We start from the raw sequence: 23697 nt of genomic DNA, 5'->3' as shown, positions 1-23697 counted from the left end.
CAAAATAGCCTAGGTAGATTGGGTTCTTATAAATTGGGCAAAGCCAAATGAGGGCTAATTATTTTGTTAATAGCATGTTCATTTTGGCCAAAGATCAGCTTTGTACAGATAATTTTTTCTTGGCAGGAAAAACCCCTGGGCAATGGTCAATCACGGGATAGTTGAGCCATCACAGTAATTAATACAAGCATATGCAGAACTCCACATTTTATAAGTCAATGCTCTGGTTAAGAATACTTACATAAAAAAAAATACTTACTGATATCAGGGTGAGATATAGTGCAGACCGGCAAAAGATGCAGTGAAGGCTTAGTGTGGATAAAAATTTTAAAATAGAGGGCCTCCCCCGTGGTGCAGCGGGTTGAACGCATCACTGTGAAGCTATCCGCAGCCTCTGAAGTGCAGGTTCGATTCCCAGCCTGCCAGGGAGAAACCCACATGGTGCGGCAGACCTCTCCTGTCTCGCCCACTGCTCCCTTCAGCAGTGTCCTTGGTCTGTCTGCCTGTTCTGCTCCCCGCTCTCTCTGGTGAATTCGCTCACCCTCCCGCGCCTCTGACTGTACCCCAGTTCTTGTATAAATAAATCTTAAAAAAAATTTTTTTAAATAGAGGCAGAGGTGTTTGCTGCAAGAGGGAAGGGATATTAAAAAAAATGAATTAAAGTATTTTGTACTAAGTAGGATAGGCTAAAATACTGTAAAAAGAAATTGAAAGTATAGTGGCTGAAATTCAGTACAAGTTTCTCTCTTGTAACAGTCCTGGGTGGTTGTTTCAGGTCTTGGTAGCACTCTGTGTACTCGCACCCGACCATGGCAACTGTGCTGCACATCATTCAGTGGTGGGCTGGTTGCCCACAGGAAGATGGAATGAGTCCAGCCCAGAAGTGGTTTATACCATACCTGAGTCCTTTCTTTTTGGTCCAAATTATATTATTGGCAATTCGCCATTTCATTAAGTAGTCCTCAAAGATATTTTAAGTAGTTATATAATATCTGTTTTTTTATTTTTTAATTTAAAAGAAATATATATTTTTTTAACTTATCAGCAACATTAATTCTGGTGAGGGAAGCAAAAAAACAAAGTAATCTGTAATTCAGCCAACATAGCAAGTGTTGTGTTAGAAGTAATTTGCTGCTCTTTAAAATGAAACCTACACTTATATTTGAAACACAGAGAAATCGAACAAAGGGTCAGAAAAAACAACACTTGCAAACTGACCGTAGATCTGAGGCACACAGCAGTGGAGGGAAGGGACATGAGTCAAAACAGGGGAGGGAAGAGCACAAGGGGCTGTGGTGATGGGTCACGGGTGCTGTGGTGATGAGAGAACTAGGAGGACTGCACCTGAGGGGAGAAACCAAGCTCTGTGCATAAACGAATGGTGATGTAAGTAAATAAATAATAAAAGAAAATAGTGAAACCTTTGTAACGCCATGACACAATAAGGATAAATTATAAGGATAAATCTTGTTCATTGTTTCATAGTCATAAACTCATTTCTGCAATTCAGCTAGACTTGGAAGGAGATAAGAAAAATATGGGACCTAAAGAACTATAGGGAGAGCATAAAGATTATAGTATATTTTGAGTAGATGGGGGTGAAGGGATGCACTCTTGTATTGCAGAAGGAATGGTCTGGTGGTTAGGATAAAAATGTCAAAATTATTAGATTTGTCCCATCAGCAATGGTGATCTTCTTGCTGGTCTGGCCAGTCTGCACCCAAAGTTCTCATGGCTTCCAGAGTATTCACGCCCTCCTTCACCTTGCCAAAGACCACATGCTTGCATCCAATCATCCAGTCTTGGCAGCGCAGGTGAAAAACTGGGAATCACTCCTGTTAGGTCCAGCATCTGTCACTGACAAGATTCCAGAGCCTATATGCTACAGAATGAAATTCTCATTATCAGATTTTTTTCCCCATAGAGGGACTTGCCTCCAGTGTCATTGTGGCGAGTGCAGTCACCGCCCTGGCACATAAATCCTGGAATGATTCTATGAAAGCCGAAACCTTTATAACCAAATCCTTTCTCCCCGGTGTTCAGAGCCTGAAAGTTTTCTGCTGTCTTTGGAACTTTGTCTACAAACATCTCAAAGGAGACAGAGTCCAAGGGTTCATGGTAGACAGGGAGGTGGAAGAACACCACGGGGCTCACCTTGTCTGCGCTATGGGATATGATCTCGTGGTGGCGGCATCTTCAAGGCTGGTTTTTTTTTCTTTTTTTTTTTTAAGGCTGTTTTTTATTTTGAGATTTATTAAATTTTATCCAGCTTAGTATGCCTTCAATTGTAAGACATTATTTTATGTATCCTAAAGAAAAAATAATCCTACCAAATTATGATGCAATTTTTTTTTTAAAGATTTATTTATTTATACAAGAACCAGGGTACAGACCAGGGGTGTGGGAGGGTGAGAGGATTCACCAGAGACAGAGCCGGGAACAGAACAGGCAGACTGACAAAATACACTGCTGAGGGGAGCAGCGGGTGAGACAGGAGAGATCTGCTGCGCCATGTGGGACCCTCGCCGGCTGGCCGGGATCGAACCTGCGCTGCAGAGGCTGCGGACAGCTTCACAGTGCAGCGCGCAACAGCCTGCGCCACCAGGGAGGCCCCAATTTTTTTTTAACTTTGAACTGTTACACTTGTTGAAAAATCAGCTTCTGCAGACTATTGAGTTGTTTTTTTTTTTTTGGTCATAGCATGCATAATTTTGTCATATTTTGCATAATTAGGAAAATAAAAGAAAGAAAAATTGGTTTAAGTATTTCTCAGACTTCCTCATTTTGAGCATTCAGTTTTTCTGAATTACTACAATTTAGTCTTCACTACCTGTGTATTATCCTCTATGCTATCAAAAACATTTATTTAATGTTCCACTGACTTTGAATTTTATGCTTTCAAAGGATAAATTGTATACTAAATTAATTATATTCCAATAATCCAGTAAAGCTGTTTTTTTTTTTTTTTAAAGTACTCCACTGTTATGTCTGCAGTCATCTTCTAAGCCACAAATTCAGGTTCTTCTTCCTCTTACCAGAAGTACAAATACCAATTTGATTTATTTTCATTTTTAAATACAAATTTTTATTCCATGATTTATTCCTTTTGTAGTTGGGTCACAAAGCTTATTCCAGAAGGGGAAAAAGCCATTTCCTTGCCTGCGCTTCACAACTCCTTTCCCTGATGGTATTTCCAGTGCATGCTTGTGTATGTTTTTCACCTAAGCATTAGCTAGTAACTTCTTAGAGAGAAGAGACCTCGCCACCTGCTGGCCCCACCAGCACCACCACTTTCCCGGTAAACACATCCTGTGCCTGATGCTATTCATGTAACTGTTAGAATTTTCATTAGGTCAATATTCAATGTTAATTTTACCATAACCCTATACACTACAGCTAATAAATGTTATATATTACAATTACATTAACTTTCCAAAACCATCTTTTTATTTTTCTTTTCGTCATGTTTTTCTTTGTTTCTTTATACTTATCACTAATTCAACTGTAGACTCTTCCCTAGTGGGTAAATCTCTTCAAGTGCCTAGGTATTTGGTATTTCCATTTTGGAAAATGTCTGGGCCCTACTTTAATCTAGATGGTTTACTTTAATCTGGTGTAAAGATCCCTTTCTCCCACCTTGGGGTCCTTCCTCTCTTCTAATGCATGCCTTGTTTCTTGGATCCGATCTCGTCCTCCTAGTTTATTCCTTCACTTTGATGGAGCTTTCCTTCCGGTGGCTTCCTAAAGATATTTTTTCATTAAAAACAAAAGCTTTTCAAAGTAGAGTGAAGGCTTATTAAATCCTGTGTGTAGTTATACCAATTTGTATATAACTTGAGGTTTTTTCTCTTATTCAGTATATTTCAATTGTTGAATATTAATGTGTTCACATGATAAGTAGGATTTTACTCATTGGAAAAAGTTATGCATTGATGTCTCCTTCCCATCCATGACCCCATCTGCCAAATGCCACCTTTAGAACCATTGTTTCTCACTTATAAAGTCTCCTTTTGGGGCTTCATTTTACATATATGGAATCTATTTGGTATTTATTCTTTTTCTTCATTCTACATAGTATTCTATATCTTTTTTCAAGACATTCACACAATGAAAAATCACCTAACCATGCATTTCTTAAATGTATCCCATTATTAAGTGAGGCATGACTGTGTACCACTATTTTGTTTACCTATTCACCTGCTAGACATCTGGGTTGTTTCTAGTTTTGTGTCCTCTGTGTTTTTTACAAATTGGCAGCTGGATCCAGAAATTTGATCAGACTCAAATTTGACCTGTAGGAGGCATGAAATGTCTGGTTTCATTCCTGTGTGTGGTGATGATAGCAGTGGGTGTTTAATGTCTATTAAGATGCTTAACATCTTCATTTATGGGTGGGAGGTTAGGAGAGATGATCTGGTTGCAAAATGGTGGAATTCTAAGTGTACAATTCATTTTTCATTTGTAAATTTAATTGCTCTTCAAAGAGATACTTCACCTCATTGACTACTTGGTCACCCAGTGACATGTCTCATAGAAGGCAAGGTGAAGTCCTCTTTCTTTAACTTAATGTGCCTGTTTCCCAGATAGCCATGTAAGAAAGTTGTGCTTTTTGTAACTCCAAGCTCCAGACTTCTTAAACATCTAGAACTGAGGGGTGGAGTGGAACCTCCTGTTAGACTTTGAAAGAGCCAACGGGAGAGAAAGGGGACCTCTACTTCATGTGGCTGACCTTTCTGCTCCTGCTCGGGTCCCACCTGTGCCCCTTCAGCTGGCACCACCTGTCACTCTTTTTCTGACTTTAGAGGTTAGCAGGCAGCACTCCCCACTTTCTTGAGACACTATGGCAGCCACCATCTTGACGTCCTCATGGATTCAGCTTGGGCTGAATCCTTGGTGTTAACATCCCTAGTGTCTCATGTGTGTTCCAAATCTCTCTCTCTTTTTTTTTTTTTTTTACACAAGCTAAGTTTCTTTTCTTTTTTAAAATTACTTTTTAATTACTTTTTAATTACTTTTTTTCATAGAACTGGGGTATACAAAGGGATTCTGGATTCATCAGAGACAGAGTGGGAAGCAGAACAGGCAGATTTACTGAAACACTACTAAAGACAACAGCGGTGAGACAGGAGAGGTCTGCTGTATCATATGTGAGTTAGCTAGCTCCCTGGCCTAGGACCCAACTCAGGCCTAAGAGGTGATAGCCCTGAGACTTAACCCCTAGGCTACCAGGGTGGCCCCAAACCTCCTCCTCTTGTAATGATACCAGTCAGACTGGATTAGGTCCCACCCATAAGATCTCTTTTAATCTTAATTGCCTCTTTAAGGGCCATGTCTCCAAATATAATCACATTCTGAGGTGCTGAAGGTTGGGGCTTCAACATATGAATTTTGAAGCAATCAATTCAGCCCATCACAACAAAAGATCATTATTACACCAAAATTCAATAATTCTTTAATACTCTCAAATTTGCAATTGTGGTCAGACCTGAGCCAAGGACTTTGATATAACCTTAGCCTAACCTACACATTTCTCAGGGCCATGGTAAAGGGAAGCTTAATGCCTAAAGATATATATTTGTTCCTTCTGAGGATGCCAGTAGTATTAGTGCTGGACAAATAGCATTTTAAACTGATAGTGAATGGCCTCCCTGGTGGCGCAAGGGGTTAATAAGCACAGCACTGTGAAGCTATCCGCAGCCACTACAGCACGAGTTTGATCCCCTGGCCTGCCAGGGAGATGCCCACATGGTGCAGTAGACCTCTCTTAACTTGCCCCCTGCTCCACTCAGCAGTGTATTTCACTCAGTCTGCATGTTCTGTACCCCACTCTGTCTCTGGTGAATCAGCCCCTGCACCTCTGGCCTGTATCCCAGTTCTTATGTGCATAAATAAATAAATCTTTTAAAAATAAACTGATAGTGAAAAAGAGAGCAACTATTCCCAGAAGGTCATCCATAAACCTGTGAGACTGCCCTGTATCTTCCTGGACCTGAGAATGAAGAAACCCTCCCCATGGCCTGCATATCCTCCCTTTCCATTCTTTCCTGTACAGTCTCCCTTACTGGTGGTCATTTTAGTGTGTTAACTCCACTGTTCTCCCAAAGTGTCAGGCCACTTACTAAAAAGAAGCTTTCTTTGTGGGAACAAGCTCATGGTTCAGAGTTCATCTTTCTGAGCAATGAGTGATATGACCTGCTAGGCTGGTAAAACAGTGTTCAATTTTCCAATTATTTTATATGTTATTTGTTTCACTGGATTTAAATCAGTTCTACACATTGCACTTAATTGGTATATCTAAGACTCATTTAATCTTTTGTGTTGTTGATAAAATTTATTGAAACAAACTGTTCTATAGAATTTACCACTACCTGGATTTTATTTACAGCATCATTTAACATCTTCATTTTCCTGCTTTTTTTTTGTTTGTCTGTTTTTGTAAGTAAGTAGTTAAATCTACACACTTGATCAGGTTCTAAGTGCTGACAGATAGCAGTGCATTCTTCCACTTCTCTCTTTGGATGTTAGTAGCTGTTGATGATCATTGGCTGCTGCTACTAGTAATACAGCAGGGGTTGCAAAGTAGCAATTTTCAAATTTTATTACTTATTATTCATTTATTAGATTACTTGTGTAAATGTAAATATTCCTTCACTTACTATTTTGTCACCAAGTGGTACAGTTAGTATAGGAAAGGCAGGAAAAGTTCTTGCCTCTTTTCCTGTATTTAACAGTATAAAAACATAAAAAACATAGTGATTTGGGTTCCTAGTATTCACAGATGTGACAAATTAGGTTTGCTTGTTTTGGAATCATTTACAAACTCAGTTACTGTTTTTTTAGTGGCATTGTAAGAGGGAATAGAGATAATTGCATATACTCAACAGTTACATTTCCTCGGAAACTGTTATCATAATTTAGGTAACCAATTTCCTTTTGTTGGATATTTAAGTTAATTCTGGGTTTTCCCTTTTATATCCAGTAAAAATGAAACAGCCTTAAAAATAAATTAATAATAGGGAAGAGCACAGGGGACTGTGGCGATGGATCACAGGCATTTGGGTGGTGGGAGAACTACAGGAACCAAACTGGAGGAGAGAAACCAAATAGTATCCAAAAATTAACGAAGATGTAAGATAATAAAACATTTTTTTTTGTTTAAAAATTTAATAAAATGCACTCATTTTCAGTGTATAGTTTTAGTTTTGAAAAATGTGTACATTTGTTGAACTACCACACCCATCTAAATTTTCATCTCTGCAAAATTTTTATTGTACATTCTGGCCCAAGATTTCTACTTGATACTGTCTGGTCTACACAGACTGTCTAGCTTTGTTGTTCTGGAATTCCATGTAATTGGAACCACAAACCTCTACCCTTTGTGTATGTTCTTTTCAATCAATTTTTGGATTTATCCTTGTGTAGCATTTATCAGTACTTCATTCCTTGTTTATTGCTGGGACAGAGCCTGTTGTGTAGATGCCCTGCAGTTTGTTTATCGATTCCCCTGCTGATGGCCAAATGGAGTATTTCCATCTGGAGCCATAGTGAATAAATCTCCATAGACATTTGTGAACAGTTTTGGTTTTGGGTTTTTTTTGTTTGTTTGTTTTTGTTTTTGGTGAACGTATGTTTTCCTTTCTCTTGGGTAAATACCTGAAGCAGGATTAATGGATGAAATGTTTAGCATCCTAATAAATCATCAAATGGTTTAAGCAGTGTCTGAAAGAGCTAAATGTCTTATTTCCTTGCCAATGCAGGTATTGTCAGTCTCTTAAATTTTAACCATTCTGGTGGATGTGCAGTGATATCTGTGGTTTTTATTTGCATTTCCCCAATGTGTCCAAATCTTTCACTCATTTTAGAAAGAGCTAATGTCCTATTGAACTGTAAGAGTCCTTTTATATTCTGAATTGAAGTCACTAGTCAGATATTCTCAATATTTTCCCCCAGTTGGTAGCTTGCCTTCTCATGTTCTTATCTATGCTTTCAAAGAGAAATATCTGCTCTTTAACAAATCTCAACTTATCAGCTATGTGCACAAGAAAGCTGTGCCTGCCTAGTGTGTTGTTTAGTGTCACCCCAAGTTCATGTCCACTCAAAGCATCACCCTTTTTAGAAATAGGTTTTTACAGATGTATTTAAATTAAAATTATACTGGATTATATTGGGCCCTAAATTCAGTGACTGGTGTTCTTAAAAGATGAGCAGACACACCAGGAGATGGCCTTATGAAAATGGAGGCAGAGGTCTGTGTTACGCTGCCACCAGAGGCCACCAAAAGCCAGAGAGGCAAGGATTTTCCTCTTTTCTTCTTCAAAGGTGAGGCTCTGCTGACACCTTGATTTCAGACTTCTGGCCCCCAGAACTGAGAGAGAATAAATTTCTGTTGTTTTGAGCCATGTACCAATAATTGGTTATGACAGCCCTAGGAAACTAAGATGCTGACCCTGAATCACAAAGATTTTCTCCGTTTTCCTTTAGAAATTTCAGCTTCCACAGTTAGTCTTAGCCATTTTGAGTCTTTTTAGTGCATAGTTTGAGATAAAGGTAAAGGTTAAATTTTCTCATATGGTTACCCACTTTGCAGCACCATTTTTAGGAAAAAAACATTTACCCATTGAATTATATTGAAATATTGTTGAAGTCAATTTGCCATAAATGTGTTGGGTCTATTTCTGGATTCTTTTCTACTCCATTCCTTATGCTAATACCCATCCCTTTTACTTCTGCATCTTTATAGCAAATCTTAAAATCAGATAGTGTGAGTCCTCCAGCTTTGTTCTTAATTTGAACATGAGTCTTCCAATGCATGGTTTATGTCTTCATTGATTTAGATCTTTAATTTCTGCAGTGCTTCTAATTTTCAGAATAATGCTTATATATGCTTTGTCAAACTTACCCTTAAATGTTTTGTATTTTTGATCCACTTTATTTTTTTTAAAGATTTATTTATTTATGCATACAAGAACTGGGGTACAGGCCAGAGGTATGGGGGGTGAGAGGATTCACCAGAGAGAGAGTGGGCAACAGAACTGGCAGATTGACTGAAATACACTGCTGAGGGGAGCAGCGGGCGAGTCAGGAGAGGTCTGCTGCATCATGTGGGTAGCTCCCTGGCTGGGGATCAAATGCATGCTGCAGTGACTGTGGATAGCTTCATAGCTTGTGTCTTAATCCCTTGTGCCACCAGGGAGGCCCCACTTTAAATGTTTTATTCCATTTTCCAGTTGTTTATATATATTTCTTAAAAAGTTATTGGAGGGGCTTCCCTGGTGGTGCAGCAGGTTGAGCGCAGGGCTGTGAAGCTGTCCACAGCCTCAGCAGCGCTGGCTCGATTCCGGGCCAGCCAGGGAAATTCCCACATGGCACAGCAGACCTCTCCTGTCTCGCCCGCTGCTCCCCTCAGCAGTGTATTTTGTCATTCCGCCTGTTCTGGTCCTCGCTCTGGGGCTGGTGAATTCTCTCACCCTCCCGCGCCTCAGGCCTGTACCCCAGCTATTGTATAAATAAAAATAAATCTTTAAAAAAAAAAAAAAGGTGGGCCTCCCTGGTGGCGCAGGCGGTTGAGCCCAGCACTGTGAGGCTGTTCACAGCCTCTGCAGTGCCGGTTTGATCCCCACGGGCCTTGGAGCAACCCACATGGCGAGCAGACCTCTCCTGTCTCACCCACTGCTCCCCTCAGCAGTGTATTTCGACTGAAATCTGCCTGTTCTGTTCCCAGCTCTGTATCTGGTGGATCCTCTCACCCTCCCGTGCATCTGGCCTGTACCCCTGCTCTTGTATGAATAAAAAATAAATCTTTAAAAAAAATAAAAAATAAAGTTATTGGAGTTGAACGACATTTTATTTTTTCACTGAATTTTGACATATCCAGCACAGACCACATTTTGAAAGTTTGTCATTTACCCTTTATGGTCCTTAGATACCAGTAATCAAAGTAGTCACTCTTATTTGGTTGTTACCTTTTGGGAAAGCTACTGCACACATATGAAATAAATGCCTTCCTGCATTTGCCGTTTTGAGCTGAGTCACAGTTGCAGTTTATTAAAGAACACAACTGTTTTGAAACCAGACCTGAGGTTGAACTTCCGGCTCCAACGCTTACAAGTCATTTGACTAGGGAAATGTGCTTGTTACCCAGCATGCCTTGTTTCCTCTTGGGGAAAAAGAGTATGTACCTTTCTTGATTGTTATAAAGATTAGATGAAAGGCATGTAAAACCACTACACAAGTCTCAGTACTTCAAGTTTCCCACAGGCTTTCTCCATTTTGTAGCACCTGCTAGCAAATCTTGCTAGGTACTGATGCAGTTTTCTGTACAGCAGCCCACCAGAATGTTAACGGTGCTCATCTGCCTACCCTACCCTTTAGCGCAGATGGTTTTGTTAAAGTTCTCTGAGATTGCATGCAAACTGGTAGTATAACATTGATTATAATAATACAGTGAAGTTATTTACCTGTTTTTACTCTCAAACTCTTGGAAATGTACAGAGGACCTTACAAAAGCTGCACAATGAGTGCAAGTCCAGCTAATGAACACTGGGTGAGAATTCAGCGTCTCCTCTTGAACCAGACAGGAAAGCAACTCGTGAAACATGAAAAAGTGCCAGCCACTCTGCTCACTGTTTTTTTGTATGGAAAATACAGTCTTTTTTTAATTTAAGATGATGTTATTTATGTTAACATGGCACAGGTGTCAAAGGTCTTGAAAACCAGACAGTCTGACAATTGCTTGTTTAGACTTTAAGGCTTGTAGGTGAAAACCTCATTATAAGCAAGGTTTAACTAGGTGCTATTTCTTTAAGTATATCTTAGGGTCTCTGGTAGGCTTTCAATCTAGGTAATTTCTTTCTTCCTTTTGCTGGAAAGCATATAAAGAGTTGATGGCTCTAATTCCACAGAAAGAGATAGTTGCTCTAAGCAGAAAGCTGGAGCCCAGTTATACGTTATTCCAGTTGTTACGATAGCCACTAATGATATTTATTTTTGTTTTCATTCACACAGAGCTTTATTCATGTGGCAGCTTGGTATAGTAAAATGAAATGCAAGGAACCAAAAGTAAGACAATTAAAGGTGGTAAATAGAAATAAAATAAGATCATCAGCCAAGAAAGACCTGTTGGAGGAAGCAGAGTAAGTAGGATATGTTGTTTTAAAAAATTGAGTTATAAATAGAAAAGCAGAGACTGGGTCAATGAGAAGAATCATGATTTGAGACCCCAAGGCCCTGCTATTGTATCTAAACTGGTTAGATCTCACAGCAAGCCCAACAATGTCTTAAAAAAGACTTTTTTTTTTTAAAGATTTTATTTATTTCTACAAGCACTGGGTACAGTCAGAAGCGCTGGAGGGTGAGAGAATTCACCAGAGCCAGAGCGGGGAACAGAACAGGCAGAGTGACGAAGTACACTGCTAAGGGGAGCAGCGGGCGGCAGGAGAGGTCTGTGCCCCATGTGGGACCCTCACCCGGTGGCCGGGGATCGAACCAGCGCTGCAGAGGCTGCAGGCAGCTTCGCAACCCAGCGCTTAACCAGTGCACCACCGGGGAGGCCCTAAAAAAAGACTTTCAAATGCTTTAACTTTTTATGTTATATATGAACATACATCTACATAGTTCATGCCTGGAAAGGAACTGATCTTGTAAATCTCTGAATCCCTATAGTTAATGCAAACATGTTTCATGGTTAAATTTAGGATAGGTGGCTTATTAAAGGGTTTTATCTTGTCCAGCAGGTTGTTTAAAAAAAAATTGGAATTTTGAATGCTTTTGGTATATGGGGGAAGTTGGGTATAAAATTGGTATCATCTTACTGGTTTGCATGGTGGTGGTATTCAGGGACTGCTACAAAACTGAAATCTCACTCTCTCATATACTTCCTTTACATCACTTTTTGTTGTCGATCTTCCTGTTTCTTCTAGCTTTATGATTCTCTTACATATTCTGCTTCAGACTTTTCTTCTTTCCTCTAGTCTTCTGAAGAGCTTCTTGTTCATGCCTGGCTGCTGTAGCTGCTTCCCTGTCTGCTGACCTTCCTTAGCCCAAGAAACACACAGGGTTATCCCTTCCTCAGGGGCCTCATCTGCTTTTCTGGCTTTCCAGTTGGCTGCACTCTGAGTCGGTGATGAAATGCTAACACCCTCAGACATTGCCTGCTTAAACACAGTTCCTTAGCTTATCTAATTTCAGAAGGGAATTATAAAAAAATAAAATTACATAGATAATTTAATACATGTGTGCTGATGACATAGTAGATTTAGGGCCATGAGAGTATGTTCAAGAAAAAATTGTTCATGGGCCTCCCTTGTGGTGCACGGGGTTAAGCACAGCATTATGAAGCTGTCCCGCAGCCTCTGCAGCCTAGTTCAATACCCGGCCAGCCAGGGAGCTACCCACATGGCGAGGCAGACCTCTCCTGACTCGCCCGCTGCTCCCCTCAGCAGTGTATTTCAGTAGATCTGCCTATTCTGCTCCCCACTCTGTCTCTGGTGAATCATTTTGCCCCTGTCCCCACACACCTCTGCCTTACACCCCAGTTCTTATGTGCATAAATATCTTAAAAAAAAAAAAAAAGGTAGAATGGAAACTAAGTCTTGCTCCTTGTCTGAGAGCCATTTTTTTAAATTGATGTATAGCTGGCATACAGCATTATTACTAGTTTCAGGTGTAAAACATACTAATTCACTATTTGTATATATTGTAAATTGACCACAGTAAGTCTAGTTAACATTTGTCGCCAGAGGTTAACTCTGGTTACAGTTTTTTTTCTTGTGATGAGAATGCAAGACTTTTTTAAAACGACTCTATAAACCAGGTATCATTTTTAACTCATCTCAGTTGTCATCTGTGGGTGGGTTTATTTTGTTGCTATTGTTGGGGTTTGTTATTTGTAAACACTGTGGGTGGATTGTCTTGCAGAAGAAGCTTCAGGTTTTTTTGGCTTTTTTTGTAGGACCAATTTCCTTCCTTCCCTTTCAGCCTTTGCAGATTTCTTCCTCTCTGCCCTTGTCTTTGTCATCTTCTCTTTTTTCCTACTCCCGAATACATTTATTACTGAAGCCTCCACTCCTATTCTGGAGCCCTGCTGAACACTCCTTTCATGTTCTTGGGTCACTTCCTGTTTCTTCCCTGCATTCTTTCTTCTCTGCCAGTGCCATACCCAGAAACCATATCCAGAAGGTAAATCTTTCTTTCCTTTGCTAGTATTCCTGCTGTTTTCATCTGAGCCATCTGTTTTATGTATTTGAGATTCTGAGAAAGATTTCCCTGAGTGATGATCTTACGGCTATAAAGCTTTGAGAACGGCTTTATTCAAGAGCTCCATAAGCCTGGTCTCAATTTCTCTGACAAAAAGAGGGAGTGGGGTAGTGACTGGAGTCAGAGTGGAACTTGTTAACAGTTTATCAGTGGTTGTTTTGAGTATGACTATCAGGCGGCTCTTTTAAGCCTGTATTTTGGCTTTAGTACCATAGAAATTTTTCCCTCTTTTTACAAGTTATTGAAACCTGTGCTTATATAGTAATTTAGATAACAATTTGGTTTATAAATCTGAGTTCTGGACCACTGAACTATACACATTAATTCATCTTGATCATATTCTCAATCTCTAAGTATTAAGAGAAATATAAATTCTTAGTTATTTGGGGAAATGATTAGGTTAAACTGGATTTTTAGAAAGATGCTTGCTTTGTAAAGTTTTAAAATAGAGATAGTATCAAGATAACATCTAGGTTTTTTTATTTTTCTTTGCAGGAATGGAAAATAAAGGGAAGCAATATTTATCATATGTATTTCAGCATGCCTTCTGAAACTTAACTAAAAATATGACTGCACTTTCTTCAGAGAACTCCTATCAATACCAGTTACATCAAACAAATCAGCCCCTAGATGGTAACTGTCTGCTCTTCTTGATTATACTTGGGAAAACATTATTAAGTATCTTCACACTAGGAATGAAAAGAAAAAACACCTATCAAAATTTCATGGAATATTTTTGCATTTCATTAGCATTCATTGATCTTTTACTTTTGGCAAGCATTTCCATTATATCTTATTTCCGGGATTTTGTACTTTTAGGCATGAGGTTTACTAAATACCACATCTGCCTGTTTACTCAAATTATTTCTTGTACTTACGGCTTTTTGCATTATCCAGTCTTCTCCATAGCGTGTGTAGATTATTGCCTGAACTTCTGTAAAGCCACTAAGCTTCAATTTAAGTGTCAAAAGTTATTTTATATCTTTATAGTCATTTTAATTTGGATGTCAACCCTTGCTTATGTTTTGGGGGATCCAGCTATGTACCCACACCTGGAGGCACAGCATGGTTATTCTTACCAATGTCCTTTCTATAGCAGCGAGCAGGGTTACTGGCTTTCTTGTGCCATGGTGATGGTGTTATGTGTGGCTTTTCTAATCTCTTGTTCAGAAGTTATCACCTTGGTACAGGGTATGAGGATAACTTCTTATATGAATGAGACTATCCTTTATTTCCCCTTTTCATCCCAGGCTAGTTATACTGTCAACACTAAGAAAACACTCTTGCCCAAGTTCATTATCTGTTTTCTTGGTACCTGGTTACCATTTGTATTCCTTCAAGTAATTATCCTTTTACTTAAAGTACAGATTCCAGCATATATTGAGATGAATGTCCCATGGTTGTATTTTGTTAATAGTTTTCTTATTGCTACCATTTACTGGTTTAATTGTCACAAGCTTAATTTAAGAGACAGTGTGTTAACTGTGGATCCATTTGTCAACTGGAAATGCTGTTTCGTTCCATTTACAATTCGTAATCTTGAGCACATCGAAAAGCCTATATCAATAACAATTTGTTAATATTGTTGCCATGTTAAAACTAATTAAAACTTAAAAACTACTGTAAGAATCATAATTTTACATACGGGAAAGAATAATGACTCGACAATTTTCTTGTTTCCGCCCACCTCCATTCTTATACCTTTCCAGACTGTCTTTTAGGTTATGATATCATTTATTCATTTATTTTTAAACAAAATAATTCCAGGAAAAACTTTATACCTGTTCAGGACACTATATGTTACAAATACCAATTTGCTGCCACAAAGTGATAGGAGTTAACATTTGGCCATTGTTACCCAAAAAGCTACTGGGATGCAAACTGTTATGGAAACCCGAGATTTACTACTAATTTTAACATATGAACTTTAACACTTTAAGTTCAGAGCAAGAAAATCAAGATCATTTTCTTAACATGTGTAAGTATTTCTTACTTGGTGTAAGTATTCTTTAATGTAAGAGAAAAACTAGTTCAACTTAAACTGATCTAGTTTTTAAAAATATATCTCTGTACTTAATGCCAATAGTCCTGGGAGAAAAGCTTCCGTTCCCTAACTTGCAGGATTACGAGTAGTGACCAGCTCTTCCATGACATACCGGAGTCACCTTCATTTATCAAATGTCACATAATTGGCACATCAAATCATAATCACATCAGCAACATATCACACTGAAAGTAGGTTTCTCATCCGTCAGCACTATTGACATTTTGGGTTGGCTAATCTTGGTTGGGGGAGGCTGCCCTGGTCATTGGAGGAGGCTGAGTAGCATCCCTGGCCTCTCTCCACTAGATGCCAGTAGCACCTCCTTCCTCTGTCATAACAATCAAAATGTCTTCAGACATTTCCAAACTTCCCTCGGTGGGCAAAACAATCTGAAATCACTTTGAATTAAACTACATAAGTATTCTGATCACCATTTACAAATATATTGCCTAACTCTAAACCTCACATTTCCTAAATTGGTGACTAAAGTTTTTTGACATCTGTAAGATTTTTTTATATCACACATACACATTCATTTATGTAAGTATGTGTAAGTGTATATGCCCTAATATCCTTATGCAGATACATTTCATAGTATCTTTTCTTTTAGTACTGGCTGTGACCCACTAAATTGAGTTCATGATCCACAGTGGATTACTGTTATTTGAAAACTTAGTGCTAGGGATCATTAATATTAGCAAAGCCTTAGGAAGTGTTTCCTCTATGCCTATATGCAAGGCACTGTTTTAAGTGTCACATGCAGCAACTGATTTAATCCTCAGTATAACTATGATGAGTACTATTATCCCCTTTTTATAGATGAAGAAATTAAAAAGTAAAAACCCACTCAAGATCATAAAGCTAATAATTGGGGAAACTGGTTTCAAGCCCAGAGGTCCTGGCTTCAGAGCTTATGCTCCTTATACCACTGTACTTTCTCTCTTCAGTCCCATTCATTGTTTCTCAAAAGAATGATCTCCCAGTGAAATGTGAAGAATGTTGTTTCTTATCATTTTTTCACTTGAAAATGCACAATGCCACAAACATCTCAAAGGCTTAGAAATTTGTAGTAAAGAAACCTGTTTACTGATTAGTACTAGTCATTTATGAAAGACAGTTTGGGAAATGCTACTGGATAGTTGGGAATTTTCTGTGAGTTAATACAAATCCAAGCTGACCATTGTAAGAAAAAGCTCCACAAAAACAGACAATTATAAATCAGAGACATATTGCAGGGGAGGATCAGAGGGAGGGAGGGAGGAGCACAGGGGACTGAGGTGATGGTGCACGGGTGCACTGGTGAAGGAAATGCTATGGGGACTACACCTGGGGGTGGGAGAAGCAAATTGTTTAAAAATGAACAATGAGGGCCTCCCTGGTGGCACAGACAGTTGAGCGCTGCACTGTGAAGCTGTCTGCAGCCTCTGCAGCTCAGGTTCGATCCTGGCCAGCAGGGGAGCAACCCACATGGCATGGCAGACCTCTCCTGTCTTGCCCGCTGCTCCCCTCAGCAGTATATATCTTCAGTCTGCCTGTTCTGTTCCTCACTCTGGTGAATCCTCTCACCCTCTCACGCATCTGGCCTGTACCCCAGTTCTTGTATAAATAAATAAAATCTTTTAAAAAAAAATTCTGTTTTAAAAAAAAATTAAAAAATAAAATAAAAATGAACAAGCTCCATATTGGAAAGATGACATGGTAAACTATTCGGAGAATACACGATGTCACTTTTTCCACATCCTGGGGATTCTGCCTGCCAAGAGCTCAGGACTTTCATTCCAACTTAAAGCATCTCCTGGCTTCATATAAAAAATTCCAGGGAGGGGCCTCCCCGGTGGCGCAGCGGTTGAGCGCTGGGTTGCGAAGCTGCCCGCAGCCTCTGAGGCGCCGGTTCGATCCCCGGCTGCTCCCCGGCCACCAGAGGAGGGTCCCACATGGCGCTCAGACCTCTCCTGCGGCCCGCTGCTCCCCTCAGCAGTGTACTTCGGTCCTTCTGCCTGCCTGCTCTGCTCCCCACTCTGGCTCTGGTGAATTCTCTCACCCTCCCGCGCTTCTGACTGTACCCAGTGCATGTATAAACAAAAACAAACAAATAAATAAATAAACAAACAAACATGCCTCTATTAAAAAAAAAAAAATTAAAAAAAAAAAAAAAAATTCCAGGGAATGATTGTGTGACCTGACTTGAATTATATGTCCACTGCTGTGGGCACGTTTGTTAACAGAAGATACTACATGGAAGAGGAATAACCACTGTATTGGATAGTACAATACTTAAAATACTTAAAATGCTTAAAGAAAATAGTGACTAATAAAAAGCACACAGCTACAGAAACAAAGTGAACTACATAGCCAAAGTTCAAAAGGAGTGATTCCTAGACTGATGGACACAACAGGGTGTATTTTTTAAAGCAGTTCTACAATATCTAAACGTGGCCCACTCTCCTTTGTTACTTTTCCTCTGAACGTATTCTAATTGCCCATTACATGGGACTGATATATTTCAAAAGATATTGTTCTTAACCATTTATACTCTTAGCAGATTCTAAATTAGGAACACTTAAAACTTTTTCAAATTCCTCATTAAGCTTTTTATTTATTAGAGAATTCCCCATGGGTCATAAGTTTAAAGAAAAAAATACTCAAGAAACCAGCCAAATGGAAGAGGCTTTTATTTGTAAAGAAATGAACTTACAACTGGTCTACAATATATTATTGTAATATAAACAATATAAATAAATGATCGTGTAGGCCCACTAACCTTCCATCCAGACCCACATGAAAGCATGTTACAACAATATTCTATGTGAAAATGTGCAGGTAACAAAGGTGCAATTACAAGCAAGTTTAAGCAGCAGAGTATAAGGTGCTTTAATTTAACAGTTAATGTTGCCATCAACATACATTTGAATGCTCGCTTTTACTTCACTGAATACAGACAACAAATATGAAAATCTAAAATTCATACACATGCTACTTGTTAATATGAAAGTGCTTTCTTTTTTTTAAAAAAATACACCAATGGACAGTCTTTACATATATCATGGTGTGCTTTTATAATGCAAAAATTAACTTCATTTTCAGGATATACATTTTAAAACTGCAGCTATAGACACCAATCTAGGAACGCTAGTGCTAAGAGTGCTAAAACTATTTCATTACCTGAAGGAGGACTCTAATACAATACCCAATGTAAAGAATACATCTATATATAATCTTAACGTTTATTTTCTGTAAAGATAAAAAATGTTTTCTTTCCCCTTGGTGATACTTTGTTCATTCTAGGTGGATCAGCTTTTAATAATATTAAAGTCCTATTTTTGAACAATGGAAGGAACCAACAGAAGGAATAAAATCAGTTAATATGTGCTTGAAGCATCAGAAATGAAATTTAAAAAAAAATGTTTATCATAACAGTGTCTTTGTTAAATCAAGAAAAAAACTGAGCAATCAAGAAGACAAAACACAGAGGGTTGAAATGTCTGCCACCAGTGCCAGTGTCCATCCTACATGCATGTTGCTGCCTACAATTCCAACCATCATAACAAACCCACGCCTCACTCTTGAGGGGAGTTTTTGGAACTTACTTTGACTTTTTATTTTCCTCTGGAAACAAAAAGACCAAGCAAGCATTTGAATGGGGTCTTCAGAAACCTAGCAAAATATCTTATAACTTAGGTACCCCAAATTACACTACTTTTGCACACTCTTTTGCTTTAAAATTTAAGAATGCATATACAAAAAGTAATTATGCAACACATTTTAACAGAATGAAATATCTGAAAGACTAGGTAAAAATTAAAATATTTTAAAAAGTAAGTTTTAACCATATCATGGCAAAAAAAAAAATTTAAACCGAGACTGTGAGTACTTGGATGTCAGTGTTCCTATTTTCAAGCAGTGTTAGAGATTCTAATCTAACACTCATTTAGACATTTTCCTGCTTTAAAAACAGACTATAATGCACGAAAGATTCCTTTAAGACTAGACATTTTCATTCTGTATACTTATGAAAAGTTAGTATCAAGTGCTCTTAATATGTAAAGCCATGCCAGTAGGAATGACAACATAACTCACAGAATCCCCAAGTGGAAAAGTACCCTTCCCAATTAAATTCAATTCTCCCATTCAGTGTTTACTCACAAATACTTGTTAATTCAAACATGGAATTTGTTCTATGTTTAGCAGTTCCATATTTTAAAGAAATCCTTTTAACTAAATATATATGTGCTTTGTAAAAAGTAGATCTTTGTAATAAAATTTCTGTCATCTTTTTTTTAAAGCAAAAAACAAAATCTATTCAGGAATCTCCTTTGAGCTTTTTCTATCTGAGAATGTTAACTGCACTGTCAATACTGGGTATAAAGCTTTTATGGTTAAAAATGTATAGTAAATCAGTACCAACTTTAATTCTGCCACACCCCCTCTACAGTAATAACCTATGGAATAAATTCAAATGTCAAAATAATTCTGAGAAATAAGGGCTGTCACAACAGTCTCCAAATGTAAATCCTTAACATGTCAAATACTCTTAATTTTGTAACCTAATCAGGTATATGGCTGGTTGGTGTTTAGTACCTGGAATGTATTATAGGAATTGTGACCCCTAAAAGCCCTTAGATGTCACTGAGCCTAATCTGTTACCCAAAGCATAAAAATAATTTTCAGTGCCAATTTCACATTCAGTACAATGAATAGTAATAGTTATGGCCATGTTTGTTTTAAACTACAATCAAAATTTTGTTTGGGAAGATTTTGTTATATTACTAGCTCCTTAAGTCATGTACACTACATACTACAGTAAGAGTTCAAATGGTTTCCTGAATGAATACATGCATGAATAATGTTCATATGTATTCAAACACTTAGTAGGTAAACTAGCAAAAAAGCATTTAGAAAATTGTCCTCATTTGTATGAATTTTCTACGTTAATCCTTAGTACAAGGATAACGGGTGACATAGGAAATGGATACTTAATGATTATCTTTTACCCAGAGCTCTTAATATAAAATAAGCCATTAAAAAGAGAAGAGCAACTTTTAAATAACCCTATTATGTGGCACAGAGTGATAGTTTTAGAGCTGATACCTTGAAGATGATTTAACCAAAATCAATATTTTGAGTAATACAGGCTCCACAGAAGAGGAAACAGCTTACAAGTGGCTACCATAGGTGTCATGCACAGCTGATCAACCAACTGGAAATAAAACCTCCAGTCTCCCAGAATATCTTCATTCATTGTAGTAATTCAATAAATCTGTTATTAAAGTCAGTAATGTCTATTATTTTCGATTTGATTATTTAGTACTAAATTAAGACAAAAAGAATTATTTGTTTTGACACATTCTAGCCAAAGGTTTTAAGTGCTGGACACTGGTTTGCTTCAGGCAAGATTAAAAAGTTCCCTCTTTTTAAAATAGGTTGCTGTTTATTTCACCACTAGCCCCATCACTCTCTCTTATAAACACCAACTTTTCACCTCCATCACTTACAGCTCCACAACAAATGGATTTAACATAGATAGTAGCATCTAAAGTATATCTTTTAAGCCACTAAATGATGACTACTATCAATCTTTAAAATTACCGGACTCAATTTAATAGGTGGCCTAAAAGAACTTACTACATTATCTTTTATTTAAAGCTATCAATTTATGTTGATTTTTTTCCAAGTCAAATGTATTCATTACTATTTTTAGACCATACATTTTAAAACCTTGGCACTGGTTATATTTCTGTAGGTTCATACTGATGCCACCATTATCACTGAGAGCAACAGTAATTTCTGAAGACAGTGAGGGAAAAATTGATTAATGCACCTCTTCCCCAACCACGAGGTTAAAATTGCCATCTTTAAATAAAATTAAATGTTCATAAGCTATACGTGGAAAAGGAAACATTCACGGAAAATATTTCCCAAAAGGTTCCATAAACATGGCACTTAAGAGGTGTGTTCATATGTCAGAGCAGAACGGCAGGGTTTTCATTAGAGAACTGGGCTTCAGGTATGCAAAGGAGGGCATGGACGTACTTTTAATGAAGGTGTGTACTACAGTGAGAGTCAGAAATGAGTCAGACATTTTGCTCTGCAATATAATGGTAATTATATTTGTATTAGTGCTTAACTTTCAAAAGAAATTTTCTCATAGAACTATTGTAAAATAGATTAAATAAGCTCTGAAAAATATGTTAAAAATTTAAAATTTTTCCAAAGAAGGTAATATAATTTTTGACTTTTTTTATTGAAGAAGTGGCTTGTATAGCTATTATGAAGGAAACTATAGTGACACTTTTTGAGCTTCTAACAAAAGAGGAATATCTTCTCAAAGAATTTTTTAAAGATGTAGCTTAACAATCACAGATTGAAACTAAATTTTAGTAAGAGTGCATATTCGCTTTTCCTAATATTGTATTTGTGCTTATCTAAAGTGAACCATAATCTTTAAGATGAAATCAAATGCTCTAAGTAGGTTTGTAAAATACCAATATTGATGAATGTGGTGAAAAGGGTCATTTCATGATCCACACTACTGTGCATCAAAGAAATCGAGGTAGGCTTGTGTTTACTGAAATCCAAAATAAAAAGAAACCTACAGCTGTTACTCACCCAAGTCTTAACTAGACACAACCTTGCAAAACTATCTTTAAAATAATTTTCTTTATAACAATCCACAAGGCTGATTTATTTGAAAATGGATACTCTCTCCTCTGTAATTCCGATAATCCTAACTTAACACTTAACCTCCATGTTTTTGACAGATATTCTCCAACTATAATAGTTGTCACCTTTCTTCAGAAGTCAAAAATCATCACTGTGTATCATTGAAACCATTAATATCTATGCTTCTCAGGACAGGATCACTTGATAAAGAGAATGAACAAATAAATTTGACTGCAGGTAAATCCTGACAAAACAAAAACGATAACCTGTTTATTGCTATAACTGGGATCCAACAAATACAGTCTATTACTCTGAACTACTGAAGGCTAGATCTATCACTACATGGCCTCACTCAGTTAACTGGGTCTAGAATGCTTCTCCTCCTGTTTGTCTCCTCCTCTGTATCCCTATCCTTCACCCAAAAGACCATTCCTCAAAGCCCAGCTAGTTAACACACATGATGCAGAAGACACAGACTGAGCAAACACTGTGCAGAAATAAGCCAGTTTCCACTGTCCACAGATTGCACTGTAACATAACTATTACATATTACAAAGTCCTACTCAGTTACCTCATTTAAAATTTGAACCCCACCACAAAATCCTCTCTAAAGACTTCCAAGCAAAGATCTCTCACTAAGAAGCCAGTTTTCATGCGGTTTACTTAGGACTTGAGGAGGCTTTGGGAAAGGTAAGAGAGTGAAGAGCATATGCTCTTTGATAATGACTGCTCGATGCCGCTGTGTACCAGCAGCATGTGCTCTGGGCATTCGCTAAGGGAGAGAATTTCCTAACCACAAAATACAACCAGGCTGTTTCTGGTTGAAAATATATCTTTAAGATGTTTTAAGAGCATGTCCAGCCATGGATTTTATCCACTCAATATGGCTATTAGGGTAACATCATTCACAAACATATGTAGTAGTTTATTCTTTGCAAAATTGTTTACATTCCTGTAAACACAACCGAAAAAGACTAAAATTCTTTCTATTCCTCCCTACCTTACTTGTGCCACAAGGGTAACAAAACCCAGCAACTGCAAATAATGGGACTTTATGACATTTAACTGAGTAGTCAATGAGCTGGGTCACTACGACTTCAATCTAAGACTAGCATTTGTTTTTGAATAAATGTCTGACTAATATCACATGATATATGAAGATTAGCTATGTCAAAAATTATTCAAAGGGATAATCACAATACTTATCTCATATAGTTCTACGTATTTCAACACACCAGTAAACAAAAACAGTGGGGGGGGGGGGTGCCGGAAGAAAAGAAAAGGAAAATCATTTCTACTTAAAAACTAGGCACACATGAATACTAATTTCAAAAGTGCAGACACTTGTTCAGTGTTGAAGAGGATAAACTAACACGGGGGCGGGCCTCGTGTCTGCCTCTCTCCCTCTCAAGCCGCTTCATCAACATTTCTTCCCAGGCCACTTCTCTACTAGATGACAGCCTCTTAACTAGGACGTAAAAAAAGTGTCTGTTTACAGGATGTGACTGCAAATTACAAGTGCCATCATGGAAATGGTTACATGTCACTTTAAAAGTGACAGGTTTGGGGAGCACGCTGTCTCATACACACTATTATCAAAGCTGCATAGCTGGGCAGACACGCACCTACACAAGGCCTGATGAAAACCCATGTCAAGTAAAACCTTTTTAAAAACAAGCTTTGTTTGCTTGCTTGCTTAGAAATACATGGCTTAAAGCAAAAAAAAAAAAAAAAAAAAA

At 37.9% G+C, this 23697-nt stretch overlaps 1 protein-coding gene and 1 pseudogene across 2 annotated transcripts in view; one reads left to right on the top strand and one right to left on the bottom strand.

Moving 5' to 3' along the window:
- The window catches only part of GPR160 (G protein-coupled receptor 160), a 33705-nt gene extending 18640 nt beyond the window's left edge, over positions 1–15065 (top strand). For both annotated transcript variants that reach the window (XM_054700715.1, XM_037525721.2), the window contains 2 exons: positions 11005–11132; positions 13750–15065. In XM_054700715.1, the coding sequence (XP_054556690.1) occupies positions 13821–14834 (1014 nt within the window). In that variant the 5' untranslated portion in view covers positions 11005–11132; positions 13750–13820 and the 3' untranslated portion in view covers positions 14835–15065. The remainder of the gene's footprint in view (positions 1–11004; positions 11133–13749) is intronic.
- Positions 1643–4854, bottom strand: LOC119258157 (peptidyl-prolyl cis-trans isomerase A-like; annotated as a pseudogene).
- Positions 15066–23697: the final 8632 nt, after the last annotated feature.

The sequence above is a fragment of the Talpa occidentalis genome, unplaced genomic scaffold, assembly GCF_014898055.3.
Source record: "Talpa occidentalis isolate TD23 unplaced genomic scaffold, MPIMG_talOcc4v2.1 talOcc4.4, whole genome shotgun sequence".
NCBI lineage: Eukaryota > Metazoa > Chordata > Mammalia > Eulipotyphla > Talpidae > Talpa > Talpa occidentalis.
Note: the sequence above shows the minus strand (reverse complement) of the source record. Positions and strands in the feature narration are given on the sequence as shown.